The following is a 16,136-nucleotide window of genomic DNA, read 5'->3' as shown; positions in this document are numbered from 1 at the left end:
TTTCAAACTATTGTTGAAATTTTTTGGAGATGAATTCTGTGTCGTTTAGTATTAATATGTCAATTGTTGCTTTAGAATGCATGTTATTCATAATACATGCTACACAAAATCATTACTTAATGCTTCATTTGGGAAGGTGGGGGGGAAAAAGGAAATGTTATGCTATTATTTCTTAAAATTATTCTTACAATCCACCCTGGATTTTTAACCACTGGAGTGGGTAGACTTTAACTTTCAATTTATTGTCAAGAAATAGGAAGTGTCGTTAAAATGGAGTGAGTCATACATTCCACCTATTTAAACTGGTTTAAGGTATGATATATTTCAAGCTCCATTTAACTTTCAGTATTATTAATAATGGCACTATTTTTTTATAAAAAAGCCAACACCTTAATTGCTTTTCATTGGCATCTTTCCATGGCCATTCCAAAGTGCTTTAAATTTGCCTCAATACACTTGTTGTAGCTTCAGGACATTTTAAATTAACACAGACTCATGCATAAAAAAAATGAGAAGGGTCCTACCCATCAGCTTTGTGTGACAAATACCTAATTTTTAGTATGGCACAATAGTGATTCCTAAAGTATCTAACAAATTGACCAACAATGGACTGGCCTGTTCAAGTATTTCCATACCCCTAGTCTTTCCAATTTGATGCCATTTCTATAATGGCACAAATGGTGAAACTAGGCTAGATATTAATAATTGCATTAAAGATAGATAGATAGATAGATAGATAGATAGATAGATAGATAGATAGATAGACAGACAGACAGACAGACAGACAAACAGACCTTTATTGTCATTTTTACTGTGGGCACAATGGCATACATTAAAAATGAAATTTAGTTGCTTGCTCTCAAAGTGTAAATAAATTTGTAGCTAGAATAGATCCAGGACCAGAAATGGAGCATTTTCCTTGATTGGGCAAAGCAACAATTAATCTTACCAAAGAGACTGGTTGTCATTATAACAACACTGGGATTAGCATTTAAGCAGCCTCACAATTCAGAAAAGGGCACAGTTGGTCCAAAGTTGTACAAAGGCTCTTGTAGCCACAACTGCCATTTGTTCTTTGAGCAGGAGTCATGAGTCTAGGAGAATCTCCAAGTTGCACACGGGGTCTGTCTGGGGTAGTGCCTCTCCATTCAGAACTAAAGACAATCTTTCCCAAGGCTTCGCTTATCTATAGGATACGAAGCAACAGATGGAAACTAACCAAAGAGAGAAGCAACCTAGAACTAAGGAGAAACTTCCTGACAGTTAAAACAATTAACCAGTGGAACAACCTGCCTCCAGAAGCTGTGAATGCTCCAACACTGGAAGTTTTTAAGAAGAGACTGGCTAAACATTTATCTGAAATGGTATAGGGTTTCCTGCCTGAGCAGGGGGTTGGACTAGATGACCTCCAAGGTCTCTTCCATCATCATTATTAATTATTATTGTTATTATTATTATTATTATTATTATTATTATTATTATTATTATTATTATTATTATTATTATTATTATTATTATTGCCATTCCATCTCTAGGCAGTGTGAAATGGCAGTCAGATGCATGATAGTATACACATAATGTCCCCATAGCACTTCCAATCCCTCATGTACTCAGCGAGTTCAGTTGATGATTTGAAATGATCATTTCAACTCCTGAATAAGTGCAGGTAGTCCTCAACTTACAACAATTCTATTGGTGGCCATTTTAAGTTAGAACAGCACTGAAAAAAGTGACTTCTGATCATTCTGCACACTTATAACCATTGCAGCATTCTCCACGATCATGTGATCAAAAAATTCAGATGCTTGTCAACTGACTCATATTTATGACAGTTGCCATGCCCCAGGGTCATGGGGTTACCTTTTGTGATCTTCTGACAAGCAAATGGGGAAATTCCATATTCATTTAACCGCCATGTTACTAACATGACAACTGCAGTGATTTACTTAATTGTGGCAAGAAAGGTGGCAAAATGGAGCAAGACTCACTTAACAACTGCCTTATTTAGCAACAGATATTTTAGGCTCACTTGTGGCCGTAAGTCAAAGACTACCAGTACTAATATCATTATAGACAACTATATATTCATTGTATATTGAAATGTAAGATGCATTTGGTCTTCATGAGGGAATGCAAAAATCATCCAGTCAGAATGAGCACATTCTTGGCAGGTAGAACATTTTCCTGACTCACGGGGAACTTTGAAACAATACTGAATGCCAGCCTTTTATTAAAAGTCTGCACTGAAGTCTGCAATCCTGAACACATTTTCAAGCCAACAGTAAAACAATAAAAAATTGTGCTCCATTGTTTGTTGGTATACAGAGATATTAAAGATATGACCAACACTTAACTCATATATAAATTCAGCTTATTAAAACTAAATATTAGGATATACTTTGGTTCTATTCTTAGCTATTCTGGTTAAGCTATTCAAAATACAATTGGTTTCCTTGGGAAAATTTTAACCACATCAAAACCAATAAGGATACATTCTATTTTTAATTCTGACTGGATAGTAGCAGTCTCTGCCTGGATAAAGTGCAATTAACTTGTCTCAGTTTCTGGCTAATTTAGAGTCCGCCTCAAGCCTTTTCCTTTGATATTTGTTCAAGTATGTTATTCCCTTTAAAGAGAAAAACTGAAAGAAAGAAAGAAAAATATGAAGGCGAAGACCACCACGGCCAGGTTGTCTTAATGCATTGCATCAGAGTAGCTATCTGTGTTCAGACCAAAACAGAGGAGAAGGTAAGAATACCAAGAATGCATTTGATTATGTCCACAAAATAATCACCACATCCATCTTGCACATATGTGTATCTCCCATCTGGAGTGGCAAAAAGAGGCTTAAATCTTTGCTCGGAAGGCCCTTGGCTGCAGAGCTCTGCCGTTCGGTGGGACTTGCTTGCCAGGTGAAGTAGCCATGGCTTAAGGCCGGTGCTTCCAACGAGGGAACGCCGAGGAGGAGTGCGAGGGAGGGAGGGAGAGGGAGAGTAAGGGAGGGAGAGGGAGAGTAAGGGAGGGAGGGAAGGAGAGAGAGAGAGCTGTCTCAGAGCTAGCGCTTTTGACAGGTGAAGCTAATTCTACCTCTACAGACAGCTCCCGGCTTTAGACGGGGAGGAGCCGATTCCCTGAGCTCAGGTGCAATTCCTCTAGTCTACATCGATTCTCCTCCTCCTCCTCCTCCTCCTCCTCCTCCCGCCCTCCGCCTCTCGCTGCCGGCTTTCCCTCGGCAGTTTGGGACAGAGGAAGTTGGTGAGACTCCTGTCCTTTGAGCCGAGGCATGGGCCGCTTGGGAGGAGTGGAGCCGGCTTGGGAAGGAGTACGACAAAAAGAGGGGAAATATGGACATGGTAACTCTCTCTCTTGGCCAGAGGTTGGGTTTGTGGGGCTGGGGACAAAATAATCGATTTGCTTAACTGTGCAGCGGCTTGTGTCGCCGGTTAGGGATCGCTGCCAGGCGCAGCAGGAGAGCGAACTTTATTTTCCGGGGGTGAAATGGGGTAGACGTAGCCAGATTGCTTTGGAGTGTGTGTGTGTGTGTGGGGGGGGGTTAATTATACTTTGGATTGGTTTCTGGAGCAGGGCATTATTTTCTAGAGCAAAGCACAGCAGCAGCATCTGGAGCGGGGCCACAGCTGTGCTTCAATGCTTCTGGAGCCGTTGGTGATTGATTAGCTGAAGCCCTTCCTCGCTTTCCATGCTGGGGTTTTAGTGTGTTTCCGAAGTGAACTTTATCCATCTGCGCACGTGGCTTCTCTACAAACAGTCCTCGAACAACAGAAGGGGAAAACGCTTCCTATTTCCTTCTGGAATAGCTCCCCTTTACAATGTACTTGTACCTGCAATCTTTTATGTAAGGCTGCCACTGGCTGCAAAAAATATGGCTAACACTGAAAGTAGCAAAGAGTTGCGACTGACTGACTGACTACTGCTACCTTTTCTAACGTTATTTGGATTTTGAGACCAATTCTGTTTTAATTCTGCCTAACAGTCATGGGACAAGATTGTGCCTTTTTTTTTTTAGCAAAAAGTAAAGTATGAATAGAGCTGATTCTGAGTAAATAGAGACCAGATTATACTAGTAAAATAAATGCCCTGAGACAGTCTGCCTCTACACTTAAAAGTGATTTATTTTTCTTTGTGAAGCTACCTGAGTAATGCCTTCTTTTTCCTTTTTCGGATATTTTGAGATCCTGTGGGTGGATTAGCTGGAAACCTGCATGAGTAGATACTTCCTGGGTGCAGTGTGTGTCAGAGGCTAGTTGTAGTCCCTGATGCATGTGGCAACATGTGCCATCTAAAGTCAGAGTATTTACTACCTGGAAACAAATGATTCTCCCAGCATATCCTCTTCAGATTTACAAAATTAATACTAGATTCTTAAAGTGAAACTATAGTGAGTCTCCCTTTATAAACCTTTGGGGAGTATTCCTCTGCTCTTGTATCCTAGATCTTACCCTTATCCAAAATCTCTTAGAAAATTGCTTGGACCAAATTTTCTGATTGAAGGGCTGCCACAGAGAGGAAAGGGTCAACCTATTCTCCAAAGCTCCTGAAGGCAGAGGAAGAAGTAACAGTTGGAAACTTATCAAAGAAGGACCCAACCCAACCTAGAACTAAAGAGAAATTTCCTGACAATGAGAACAATTAATCAGCAGAACAGTTGTCTCCAGAAGTTGTGGATGCTCCATCACTGGACATTTTTAAGAAAAGCTTGGGAAGCCATTTGTCTGGAATGGTATAAGTCTCTTGCTTGAGCAGGGAGTTGGACTAGAAGACCTTTAAGGTCCCTCTCAACTCTGTGACTGTTACATAATAGTTCCATTTCATCCTGCCCTGATGTTCACAGATGTATTGTAAGCTTAATTAAAAATTGGATAGAAAAATCCCTTGCATTGGTTTAAGACAGGATATGCAATAAAAAAACTTGTAGTAATCAAGTAATTTACTATAAAAACCTGTAGTAAAAACAGTTGCAACTCTGACTTTGTTGTCATTGTAGAACATAAGTGACACATGTATCTCTAGAGTTCAGTAATAGATTTGTACCAACTCATAATACTGTTACATAACATACGGTTGTACTGATGCACAATGTGGCTTATCTGATCTGATGCAACTATAGTGTCTTCTAAACCAGAGTTTATACTTTTATGTTAGTCTTAAATATTGGTCATCTACTGGGCTCTCAGGTATCTTGAAAAATTCTAGGTGCATTGTATTGGTGCTTTCCACAGGAATTCCTGGTTTATTGAGTGAAAGATTACATTACCATTGAACTTGAGAGAATTTATTTCAGAGGTGTTTGCATATGGAAAGGATTTCCAATTAGAGAGATCCCCTGTCTCTTTCTCCTCCATTGTGAATTGTTTTCTTTTTCCCTCTTAGTTAGAAAGGTGATACATGAAGAATTATTAGGCCTTATCAAACTTGATTTTGGAGTAGGAAAGAAGGGAACTTTCCCTCCAGAATCTTGCATTTGGATATCCTGCCTCTAAAAATTAAGCTTTAACAAGATACCATAACAATTGGTTAAGACACCAAGCTAGAAAGCGGGAGGTCATGAGTTCAAATCAGATCATAGCCAGGAAAGATAGTTACGGAGTTTGGGGCCAGTCTCCCTCTCTCAGCCCCACTCACTTCACAGAATTGCAGTTGTGGGAAAAATAGGAGGAGGATGTTGTGTGGGGTGTGTTGGCCATCTTGAGTTATTTGTAAAAATGTTAAAGGTGGGAAACAAAACACATTTGTTAAAAAGAAAGGATCAGAGTAGATTGTAAGGAAGAAGGATTTATAAATTCTCCCAGTTCTGATGCTGATGTTGTGTGTGTATTGTGCCACCGCAGCATCCCTGGTTTTGTCAGAGTTACATTTAAAAATTCCAGCATGCTGTGCCTGTTTCATGGATGAGCTGTGGCACCTGTGGTGCTCTTTAGAAGCAGAGGCATCTCTTCTGGATCCAGCCCTGTTGTTTCAGCTGTGTTTTAACTCATAATACCATAATTCTTCTCAGAAATACAATCCTTCTGGGATGCCTTGTTGCAGTGTTGTGGCCTGGCAAAGGCTTCTGTTTTCATTGGGCCATCTCTGCGTACCATCTAAGAGAATTCAGAAATAAAGGAGCACCTGGTTTTCAATAAAGAACCATAAACAGTGCTGTGCGTTTGGGCTGTTTTTTGTTCCTTAAAAAGCATGCAGTTATTGTGCCCATGCTGCAGACACAATGCTGTTTATTTAATCTTTGCTGCCATTGGTTATAGCCATAACTCTGCGTGGTGTTTTAGATGAAGATCAGTGGGTTTCATTTGTCTTTCTTGTATGGCCGTGTTAATTGCAGATAGATTCCAGTTTCAACTAGAGTCTTTGGCATGGCTGGTTGTATCGTGCAGCTGGCTGCTCTAGTACAATCAGAACAACTGAAGTATCCCTTGGATGTTTTACATCACACTGTTTAATGTGGAAACAATGGAATTGACTATGAGAGGTTATTCAGAGGAGACTATTTGGTATTTAATAAGTTGGATGCAATTATACAACATTCAATAACATCTCAGGACAAGGCTCAATTGTGTTGCTTTCTCATTAAAGGCATCAGCATGTCTCTTTCAGCATAATGGAACTTCTGTCTGTGGTTGTCTGTTTCCCCGGATTGTCTAATCTCTGATCTATTTTGGGATAAAACCAGTTAACATACATGTTCCTTACGCTAAGCGAGTCCATTAGGTTCATCAAGCACTTCAAACTAGTACCACCCTCTTCCTCCAAATTTGCAAGGTGTGTATTCCCCAGAATTTGTTGTCCATTCTGGGAAAAGTTGTCTCAGCATACCTGGAGGACCTTTTTAAAACAGGAAGTAATAAATGGTTACAACGAGGCTCTGAGCCATGATTTGTGGGAGTTGGTTTCTGGGGCCAAAAGTTACGATTGCAAAAAAGCGCTGTGTTGTTTTAAGTGTTTTTCCTCCCTTTCATTCTCCACCCCCACCACACAACATTAAATTGTGTATACTGTAGTTTCCAGCCTATTAATGGCAAGAAATAGAAAAGCAAGAGCAGTTGTCGTTAAGATAATTTGATTTAGAGTTCTCCATGGGCAGATTATCAGGAACCAGATTAAGTTTTGGATTCGAACTCATATTAACCTGAGTGAGAATGGCTAATGGACAGTAAGAAATTCAGCCCAGGAATTCTGGTGGTTACCAGATTAACTACCATGTTTCCCCGAAAGTAAGACCTATCCCCAAAATAAGCTCTAGCTTGATTTTGGGGTGTGGGCCTAATATAAGCCCTACCCCAAAAATAAGCCCTAGTTTTGGGGTGAGGTGGATGCCTAAAAATCAAGCTAGGACAGGGATGGGGGGGTGGAGCTAACCATGTGCCCTGCACCCACTTACTGTTGCAGCCTGCCTCTCCTTGCCAGCCCACTTCTTCTGCGGCATCCTCTGCTGGCCTGCATTTCAGAGTCAGGCCTTTCTGGAAGGCCTCTGCAGCCAAGAATGGATTGAATCTATAGTTCGGTTCTTGGCTGCAGAGGCCTTCCAGAAATGTTGGCTGGAGCTCCATTCTCAGCTGCAGAATGAAGCTGCTCTTTCAGCCCCAGAAGAAGTGGGCCTGCTGTGAGGGGCTGTCGGAGCCGGAGGTGAGTGGAAAATAAGACCTGGTGCCTTTTTTGGACACACAAAAAAATAAGACTGGGTCTTATTTTTGGGAAAACATGGTATTTCTGGACTAATCTGATGAAAAATCTCTTCTTATTAATAGTAAATAGTTGAACATAATTTCCTCACTACAAAGGTTTCGGTCTTCCCTAGTCATGCTTCTATTCAGCTTTCGTTATTTATATTAGTATTAGCTCCAATATGCCAATGATTAAACTGTTACTGTGATACAATGGATATTCAGAGGAGGCCTGGGAAGACTTTAATTTAGTTCCAGCCCGAGAGTTACATTTTCACCATGCAGTAATTCACTGGTAGCTCTACAACCAACAATTACCTTTTCTCTTTTTGTCTATTTAGGAAAAACCCAGAGACTTTGGCAGTCTTCGAGCAATGTTTCAAAATGATTCCAATTTTTCCAATATGCTCCTGGAATCTGCAAAGAAGCCTTCTGCCAAATTCAGTCCACGGCAAAATGCTGGCGCCTCATCTGGGTCATGTCACACACCAAAACCCTTGCACCAAAGGCAGGTTCCAGATCCTGAACAGCAAATCAAGCAGTTCAGTTACACATCACAGAAACTGGAAATCAGGCAAGTGAAGCCTATGGTATTCCCAAAGGTCAAGATCAAAGATAGGAAAGATTCAAGTCTCTCTTTGGCCATTTGCAAGCCATCTTCATTGGGAGAAGAATCACCAAAACCACATCCAAGATCTTGTCTTTTTCCTCAAGGGTCTGAAGGAGTAAGCAGTTCTTTTCGCAACACACTGCACATTTGGGAAAGTGCTTTAGCACAAGGTGACCAAAAATATGATGCAACACCACCACAGTGTACAGTCAGGACAACTTCTCTTTCCCACCCACAAGTTGCGATTTTGACAGAAGACAAAGCAAAAATAGCTGGACTTAAGCAAGGGATGGTCCTTGATGTGTGTAAGCCTCCATCCCATGTATACAACGAATTTGTTCCTACAACTTCACCTCCAGTTCCTCCAAGAAGTCATACAAGCTTAAATAAAGTGGTTGCTGGTTTTTCTCCAAGTAGTTTGAACAATTTAAACAGTCTAAGCAAGGCCTCAAATGGTAAATATCATGTTTAATTTTCTTTTCTTTTCTGATAGGTCTAAGAACAATTAGAGCACAGGCAAAAAGTGATTAGTTTACAGCTGTTTCCTAGGCTTTTAGAAGTATTATATATATCCATTGGTGATAACTGTTTTTTGAGGTTGTAATCTGGGGTTAGTACAGATTGTTTTCCTTTTATATTCTTTAAGAAATCTTGGAAATTGAAGATGTTTGGGTCATGCTTGTCTCACTACAAATGTGAAAGAATCCAATACAAATAGGTTCTGTTGACTTTATTTCTATTATGAAGCTATTAAAATATATACTAATTTTTAACACAACTGGGGAATGGCCAATAACATTTTATTGGCTATAAGACCTGCTGTTAATATTTGGATAGTGATAGAGGGTGGTTGATAGATAAAGGCTCATATCACACCAGCCAGCATAGAAGTTACTCCCCCTTCTTAATTAGAATGAGAATTCTTAAACTAACATAAGCTTAACTTCTGTTTGGGGACATTTGAGTGCCAAAATATCGTAAAGCTTTTTCTAACACATCATCAAATCAACTTGCTACATAGGTGACAACGGGACAGCTAATGCAACAGCGAACTCCATGCCTTGTTTCACAGACTATAGCTTAATACTAGTAGGAGACGGATAAAAGTTAAGCTTTCTGACTGTGTTATTTCTCTATTGTTTGATTAAAGCCTTGAAGTGATGGCACCCAACTAGTTACTAATCAGCATATGTTCTTCATAAATATTAAGCAATGTGCCTGCTCTTATAGTAACCGAAGAGAAAAAATGTGGTGGCTTCCCAGGCAAACATTCAGAACATGCTGTTGTGGCTACTGAAATGAATTTTTGCAAACTCAGGAGGAGAAACCTACCATCGGGAAGGTTGATAGGCTTCACAAAATCCAGGACCAAAGCCAACACTGAAGAAGATTAATATTGAGTTGGTTTTGTTTTTTCCTGGAAATAGTTGCCTTACAGGAACTTACTATTGAATGGTAATTTTGCCAACTTACAATGAATGCAGGTGATTCATATACTAAGATTTTGAACGTAGCTTCCAGGATTTTCTCCCATCTGACCTTTATAGGTGGCTTTTCAGTGCTGAGTCACAGGTTTTTTCCATTTTTTATGAGTCTAACATACAATATGACTGTCATAAAATAACATAAACAAGTTCTGCAAGATCATACAAATCCCATTTTATTAGCTGCTTATTTTCCAGTCCGCATGCAGGAGAGATGCGTCATCTCTTATTCATTTTCCTCAGCAAAAGAATACTGAGTTGATTTTATAAGGTGTCATACAGGTTCTTAAAATCAGTAACTCTGTAGCTATCATGGCTTTTGGTTGCTGATGGCCTTATCCAACACAAAGTTGTCCAATACCTTTTGGTTGTGTGAAGAAGTAATCCCCTGACTTTTTTATCCTATAGTTTCATTAAATGACTTTAGGATTTATGACAACCACACACAAAATAGAATTTATTTTATTTAGGAAATGTATTTGGCTGCCCATCTTAGCAAATAACTGGGGGGGAGGTGTAATGATTTTATTCATCAAATTTATATGGCCTCACACAGTTTCACTAGAAAGGTGGATGGCCATATAAGTTTCAGAGATTAAAAGACTCTTCCAGCTATTTTGTCTATGTTGTTTCAATGCTGTCATGCCTTCCTCTCCCTTTTTTAATCAAAAAAGTCCTAAATTTAGGGAAGTTGCTCTAGGCTTTGAATAATTTGGGTTGAACCATTCTCCTTTTTCAATTCTACTACATACAATATGCAAGACTGCATTTTGTTTTGCAGTCCCCAAGGCCATTGCTTTATTTGCTTACCACATTTATATCCCAAGTTTTCTCAGAGAAATGGCATAGACTAGAAGGCAGCTCATTAATTTTATCCCTTAACAATTTAGTATAGGTTGAACTGAGAAGGAATGATTGGTCCAAAGCCATCTAGGGATCTCTGTGTGTCAGTGGAGTCTCGAATCTGGGTCTCCCAATTAAATCCAATGTATTTAAAATTACTTGCCTTGCTGCAAATTAAATGACAGTATGATTTGCTGTTAGGGTTTGTTTGTTTTTTTCCAGAAAAGTACAGGAATAAAAAATCGAGTCTAATCCTTAAAAGTGAATATATTTAAAGTGAATATATTTAAGCTACCCTTCCGCCACCAAAACATGAGAATCTTGTCCCACTGTGCTCCAATGATATTTTTGCATCACTGCTCACTCATTGCAGAGTTCATCCATCAAATAAATAAATTGGAGAAAAAAAAGAAATATGGTTCCTGTGATCAAAAAAATTGCCCATTCATGCTGTAACGTTTGGATGAGTGATTCTCCTCTTCCCTGCAAAATGCTAGGAATCAAAAGTTTGGAAGACATTAAATGATACCTTGTCGGTTATGTGATACATATGCTGCCAGTTCTGCACCCAAAAGGCCAGGGCAGGCTTACATTGGCATGGACCTTCTCTTCCTAACTTTAAGAATAGGAAAGAAAGATGCCGGAACTAGAAGAAAACAATTTGTTGTTTCATGAGTATACATTTTCCACTCACTCGTCTGTCCTCAAATCTTAAGATTGTTTCATTTCTTTGGTACAGGAAGATGTCCTGATGATGAAGATGCCAAAGTTCCAAAAATCAAGCTCCTTCCTTCCATCAAAGAGCTTGGTCCTCCTCCAAAGAAACCACCAAGACCTCCCAAGGTAGATCTGGGCGCCTTTCAACAAAATTTTCCAGGTAGGGTGTTTACTTGGAAAGAAATGGTCATTAGGTGCCCAGAACTGCAGTTATTTCTATTGAAGTGAAGCACTTATTTCAACATATCCTGATAGCTATTGAAGAATAAGGAATTTGTTCATTTAAATCTGGGATTGTTTTTCTTTTGTCCCAAAATTCAGTAAGTGATGTTGGCTGCTATTTTAAGGTGCTTCCCCTCTCTTGTGTTCATCAGTCTGAAGTGTCCTGCATCACCATGGCTCTCAACGCTGACATCAAGTTTTAACGAGTGACAAATATCACTCACTTGTAACTCCTTTGAGTCCCTTTTTATTTATTTTTATAAAATTTATATGCTACTCAGCTCAATGCTAAGCAGTTCTAACATATAATGAAACTTCTACATGGGCTTTTTTCTCATAATCTTCTCCAGCATTAGCCCAATAATTAGTCCAATGTTTGGGATAGGTTTGTAGAAATTCAGAGACCTCGAACTCTTACTGAGAATGGATCTATTCAAGCACTACATTGGTAAATTTAACTTCTGTTATATTGTATGGTTCTATTAATTATTTCCTTTAAATGTTTCTTTTCAGATGATGCAGATGATGCATACCTGACTCCCGAAATGTAAGCAAATATATCTTTACTGTCTAGGAATTCACTCCAGATTTCTTTTATGTATATGTTTTGCTGTGGTTTCAGGTTTCTGTGAATAGCAGTGCTAAGCTGCCTTTTGCAAAATGAATCACTGTTTTCTGGGTACATATATGCCATCTTAAAAATGAGATTCAGAAACTGCCGTTGTATATATGCGTCCTATCCTCAGTTTTGTATAAATGTATGGAATGGCTAATAGATTTGGCAAAGGAAAGAGAAAGTGAACAGAGAAAATCTGTAAACATCTAAGAAAACCCCTTCATTACTGGCTTTCTTGGCTGAACCTGATTAAAGCAGTGTTCTTTGCATTAAAAAAAACCAACAGGAATAAATTTATAGGTGCTATATCTCTGCTTTATAAACCATACTGTAATTGAAAATATTTGCTTCAGGAAATATTCCTAGTGTTTTACGTTTTATTACCTTTTGGCAAAATCATTAATGCAAAGCATTGTTATGAACTACTATCTCACATTTCCCTGCTCACTGCGAAGATATTCACAACTGGAGCAATTCATCAGTCGCAATTAGCTTTCTTGACTTGTATCATAATTTTTTAGTAGCGGATTTCAGTGCAATGCTGTAGTATATCTGTAGGTTTGGCTGGAAAGTAGCAAAGCTGCATCCCGGTCTAATTTATTTCATAGGTTTCCCTTCCTGCTTTATGCTCAGGAGAAAAGTAAAGCGGCATTGGCTACATTGCCTTGGAAGAAAGACTGAATGGAAGTAATACACAAATATCACTAATTGGATTTAAATCAGGGATACAAATGTTTATATAGATAGCACTGAAATGGTAATGCAGATATATGGCAAAGTATTTCCTTGTTGTGTGTTTTTTCCTAAATATTACAACATTAGTACTTCTATTTGAACTTATTAAAGGTAAAGGTAAAGGTTCCCCCGCACATGCGTGCTAGTGGTTTCCAACTCTAGGGGCCGGTGCTCATCTCCGTTTCAAAGCCGAAGAGCCAGCGCTTGTCTGAGGACATCTCCGTGGTCATGTGGCCGGCATGACTAGACGCCAAAGGCGCACGGAACGCTGTTACCTTCCCACCGGAGTGGTCCCTATTTTTCTACTTGCATTTTTACGTGCTTTCGAACTGCTAGGTTGGCAGAAGCTGGGACGAGTAACAGGCGCTCACTCTGTTACGCGGCACTCGGGATTCAACCCGCCAAACTGCCGACCTTCCGATCGACAAGCTCAGCGTCCCAACTTATTAGGTTGTATCAATAGGCTGTACTAACCTGTCTTTTGTTGGTACTCCTGGGAACATGAAGTGTGCATGCTCTGGGGATCTGAAATAATGGGCTATTTTTTCCCATCTCTCCAATAAGAGAAATTGCCTCCCCTTCTCCTTCATTCTCTCTGGCTTGAAATGTCTGAAGTTCTGAGGACTGCAAATACTTGCATCAACAGGATCCAAAAATACTTAATCCATAGTAATCAGTGAATTTCAACAGCAGATGTGGATTACACTCATTTTTGTGTCTGGAATGAATGTGGTTTAAGCTATCTTAAGTTGTCTGGTAGGTTCTATTTAGACAGGCTTTTGAACATGGCTTGGATTTCTGGATCTTTCTTGCTAGCAACGTATGTCCCTTGGGTATCTGGTACTGTGATAAGCAGACTAATGTGTCGGGACCAATTAAGACAGCTCATATCAACAGCATTAGAAGTCTTATTGTGTTGCTATTGTACTTTCCTGAATAAGTTTTCATATAATATTGAAAAGAAGTACATAATAGAAATATAAACCACTCAGAAGGCTTCTTGGCTAGTAGAACATCTGTAAGCCTCTATTTATGAATAGAAACAGAACTGATTCCAACCAATATACTGTTCATTTCTGGAATGAGGGCATCAAAAATATCTAAATACTTTCATTGTTTTCTAAGTTCTTTTTCATAAAATGATAATGGTAAGGTCCCTTCCTTTATTTTCAGTACTGAAATGGAAAATTTAAACACTTATGAAGAAACCATATACTACCAGGAACAGCAAGAGAATTGTCCTAATTCTACTCAACGGCCTATACATTGTGAGTTTTAACTCTTGTTTCATTTATACATACTGTCTGGTGTATATTGTTCAGGTGCTCCTAAGACTTATTAGCTTGCAACATGAGGGAATTTGGTGATTAACACTGTGGCAGAAGTAATACTTTGAGAATTTAAGTAGCAGAGGTGAGAAATTAGTTGACAGCTAACATTTTAAATCCAACAAAAGAGAATATATGTAGGTCAGGATTGAACTATGGAGATCTTGGTGCTGTTGGGAATGTTGTTTGCTAATAGAGGTTTCATCACCCAATTTGGGAATATCAATGTACTTAGGTAAAGGTAAAGGTTCCCCCGCACATGCGTGCTAGTCGTTTCCGACTCTAGGGGCTGGTGCTCATCTCCGTTTCATAGCCGAAGAGCCAGCGCTTGTCCGAGGACGTCTCCTTGGTCATGTGGCCGGCATGACTAGACGCCAAAGGCGCACGGAACGCTGTTACCTTCCCACCGTAGTGGTCCCTATTTTTCTACTTGCATTTTTACGTGCTTTCAAACTGCTAGGTTGGCAGAAGCTGGGACGAGTAACAGGCGCTCACTCTGTTACGCGGCACTCGGGATTCGACCCGCCTAACTGCCGACCTTCTGATCGACAAGCTCAGCGTCCTAATCCACTGAGCCACCGCGTCCCTTTATCAGTGTACTTAGATACTAACTAAAATCATCAGTGCACTGCAATTTTGGCTTTTATATTCTGTGTTATGTTTTATCACATTCATCAAGCTTTTCTCCATTTTCCCCCTTTTCTTTTTGTACTACTTAAACTTTTTTTTAATCTATGTGCCTCTGAAAAGAGGTGATCTTTTATAAACTTTTATTACACAGGTTTTTCATTATTTTAGATTTGGATGGGGATAGAATTAAGATTACTTTTAATCAGTGGTGCATTGAACCTTGCAGTTTTTGTCTTTTTTTTAAAAAAAATCTTAGTTTGGATTTACTTTGTTTAGCTGGTAATGTAAAGGAGCCTGGATGGAAAAGGTAGAGAAACTGCAAAATGGAATGTACTAATTTCTACAAAACTTTGATTCTAGCTTTCAAGTCTGTGAAAAAGGAAGATACTAAGGTATGTGCTGTCAATCTCTAATTTGATGAGATAATTGGAGTGAGAGAGAAAAAAGAGAACAATGGCTCAGCACACCAAAACTTGGCTTGCTAGAGAAATATCCATCTTTATGGAGATCATCCGACTAATTCAGGGGTGGACAATTAATGGCCCCTTTATGGCTTGTAGACTTCAAATCCCAGAATTCCTGAACCAGCTGACTCAGGAATACTGGGAGTTGAAGTCCACAGGTCACAAAGGGGCCATTAATTGCTCACTCCTGCTCTAGTAAGCTTCCTTTAACTTATTGGCTATTGTTTATTTATAGCTAGCACCTAGATAGGAGAAGATTAATTTTAAAACAGAAATGCATCAGGTCTCAGCCCTTATTCTGGAATTATTATTTTTTTTTACCTCAGGACAAATTACTTTTTATTATGATAAAATTTGTATGACATTTAGAATAATAAACACAAGGCAATATTTTACAACTTATAGCTAATTACTTTTTTCTACATAGCATTTTCATTATTTAAATTGGATAGACCTAGTCCTAAAGTCAAGCCATTGTGATGATAATTTTATGTTATTGGCTTCATTGATCTATTGTGTTGCAGGTTACAATTATATAACCAAAATTATGTAATATAAACATAATCTAAATATGTTAAATTTTATTTGTTGATAGAACTGAAAATGTGTTGAACAAACAAGACAATTCTCAACCAATTTTCCTAGTAAACTAATTAATTTTCTTTAAATGTTCCATATCAGAATAATATTAGCTGAAGCATCTGGCAATCATACAAGCAGTAAAATGAGTTATCTTGCATGCAGGTTATTTCTCTCATAACTTTTGTGTCAGCCTACTTTTCCTTGTGCTTCAAAGGTTGCTTTGGAA

General features: G+C 38.9%; 1 protein-coding gene across 4 annotated transcripts in view; it reads left to right on the top strand.

Moving 5' to 3' along the window:
- The first annotated feature begins 3,205 nt into the window (after positions 1-3,205).
- The window catches only part of FYB2 (FYN binding protein 2), a 30,775-nt gene continuing 17,844 nt past the window's right edge, over positions 3,206-16,136 (top strand). For 3 of the 4 annotated variants that reach the window (XM_083359638.1, XM_083359639.1, XM_083359636.1), the window contains exons 1-6: positions 3,206-3,353; positions 8,021-8,744; positions 11,356-11,493; positions 12,069-12,102; positions 14,080-14,174; positions 15,225-15,256. In XM_083359638.1, the coding sequence (XP_083215764.1) occupies positions 3,345-3,353; positions 8,021-8,744; positions 11,356-11,493; positions 12,069-12,102; positions 14,080-14,174; positions 15,225-15,256 (1,032 nt within the window). In that variant the 5' untranslated portion in view covers positions 3,206-3,344. Of the gene's footprint in view, positions 3,354-6,590; positions 6,778-8,020; positions 8,745-11,355; positions 11,494-12,068; positions 12,103-14,079; positions 14,175-15,224; positions 15,257-16,136 lie in introns of those variants that run through there. The other variant, XM_083359637.1, reaches the window with a different exon arrangement.

Source organism: Vipera ursinii (assembly GCF_947247035.1).
Source record: "Vipera ursinii genome assembly, chromosome: 3".
NCBI classification, from domain to species: domain Eukaryota; kingdom Metazoa; phylum Chordata; class Lepidosauria; order Squamata; family Viperidae; genus Vipera; species Vipera ursinii.
This window is presented reverse-complemented; position numbering and strand designations above follow the sequence as displayed.